The sequence below is a fragment of the Otolemur garnettii genome, unplaced genomic scaffold (assembly GCF_000181295.1).
Source record: "Otolemur garnettii isolate 467f Iridium unplaced genomic scaffold, OtoGar3 scaffold00007, whole genome shotgun sequence".
Classification (NCBI taxonomy): Eukaryota; Metazoa; Chordata; class Mammalia; order Primates; family Galagidae; genus Otolemur; species Otolemur garnettii.
This window is the reverse complement of record NW_003852402.1, coordinates 5,637,666-5,638,936: the sequence shown is the minus strand read 5'-3', so window position 1 is coordinate 5,638,936 and position 1,271 is coordinate 5,637,666. Positions and strand designations below refer to the sequence as shown.

Genomic DNA, 1,271 nt, shown 5'->3' with positions numbered 1-1,271 from the left:
AGCTGGGCATTGTGGCGGGCGCCTGTGGTCCCCCCTACTTGGAGGCTGAGGCAGGAGACTCGCCTGAGCCCAGGAGTTGGAGGTTGCTGTGAGCTATGATGCCACAGCACTCTACCCAGACGGATAGCTGGAGGCTCTGTCTCAAAAAATAATAATAATAATAAAATAATAATAAATTTGAGCCCTGTGGGCTCCCCCCCAATTTTGGGAGCTGCCTGGAATGAAACAAGTGCCCTACATGGCACATTCACAACTAAAAACATGAGGCCAGGGAGAGAGGCACAAACCCAGGTAGAGGTATTTTCCATTTTCATCTTTTTCTGCCAGAGGGCTCCCTTCTTTCTCCAGCTCCTTTCTGTATCTTTTAATATTCTTCACCATCAGATCCTTGCGGGTCAGTTCATAGTGGTTTGGAAAATGGTTGACTATTTGGTCATCTGAGAGCCGATACCCAGTTTCGACGCTGAACACGTTTCGGATGGTTTGCACGCTCATCCTGAAAGAGAGGCGCAGGGAGATGTGCAGGACGAAGCTCAGTGGCCACGTCCTCGTTACAGACCCCTGACCGGGGGGTCAATGCCTCAGCGCCCTGTCCCACTGCCCCCCCCAGCCACCCCCAGCACCTGAGCCAGGGCTGACCAATGCCAGCGGCACAGGATGCTTGTCTGGGAACTGGCCATGGCCTGAACTGTGTGAAGGCAAGAGTTTTGATTCTGCACCATGAATGGTTTCACTCTCTGGCCCAGAGAAGGTACTAGACAAATGTTTATTGATTAGTGACCTTACTAAAAACACTGTAACAAAGGAACGAAAGAGAAACCCCTATCAGACTCTGAAGTCGGGAAACTCACCAACATAATATTTGCACCCAAATTCAGGAGGGTCAAGGACCCCTTAAAACTAAAATCACAGGGGTTATTTTGGGGCCCTGAGTCAGCACTTCAAGTTCTTGGCGAGCTTCCTGGGGAGGGGACAACAGAGTAGAAAAAGAACTCAATTCCTTCCAAGCCTCTGAAAAAGCCACCAGCTCCCTACCACACCACTCTTGTCATCACCCGCCCCCCAGAGGGGAAAAAAAGGGGTATAGAACCTCCCGAAGGGGCTCGGCACCTGTGGCTCAAGTGGCTAAGGCGCCAGCCACATACACCTAAGGTGGCGGGTTCGAATCCAGCCTGGGCCCACCAAACAACAATGATGGCTGTAACCAAAAAAATAGCCAGGTGTTGTGGCGGGCACCTGTGGTTCCAGCTACTTGGGAGGCTGAGGCAGGA

At 51.7% G+C, this 1,271-nt stretch overlaps 1 protein-coding gene across 1 annotated transcript in view; it reads right to left on the bottom strand.

Annotated features, from left to right (window-relative positions):
- Nucleotides 1–1,271, bottom strand: part of TTLL1 (tubulin tyrosine ligase like 1) — a 23,903-nt gene that overhangs the window by 17,637 nt on the left and 4,995 nt on the right. The window contains exon 2 of the mRNA XM_003783132.2: nucleotides 288–496. Coding sequence (XP_003783180.1) covers nucleotides 288–496 — 209 coding nt within the window. The remainder of the gene's footprint in view (nucleotides 1–287; nucleotides 497–1,271) is intronic.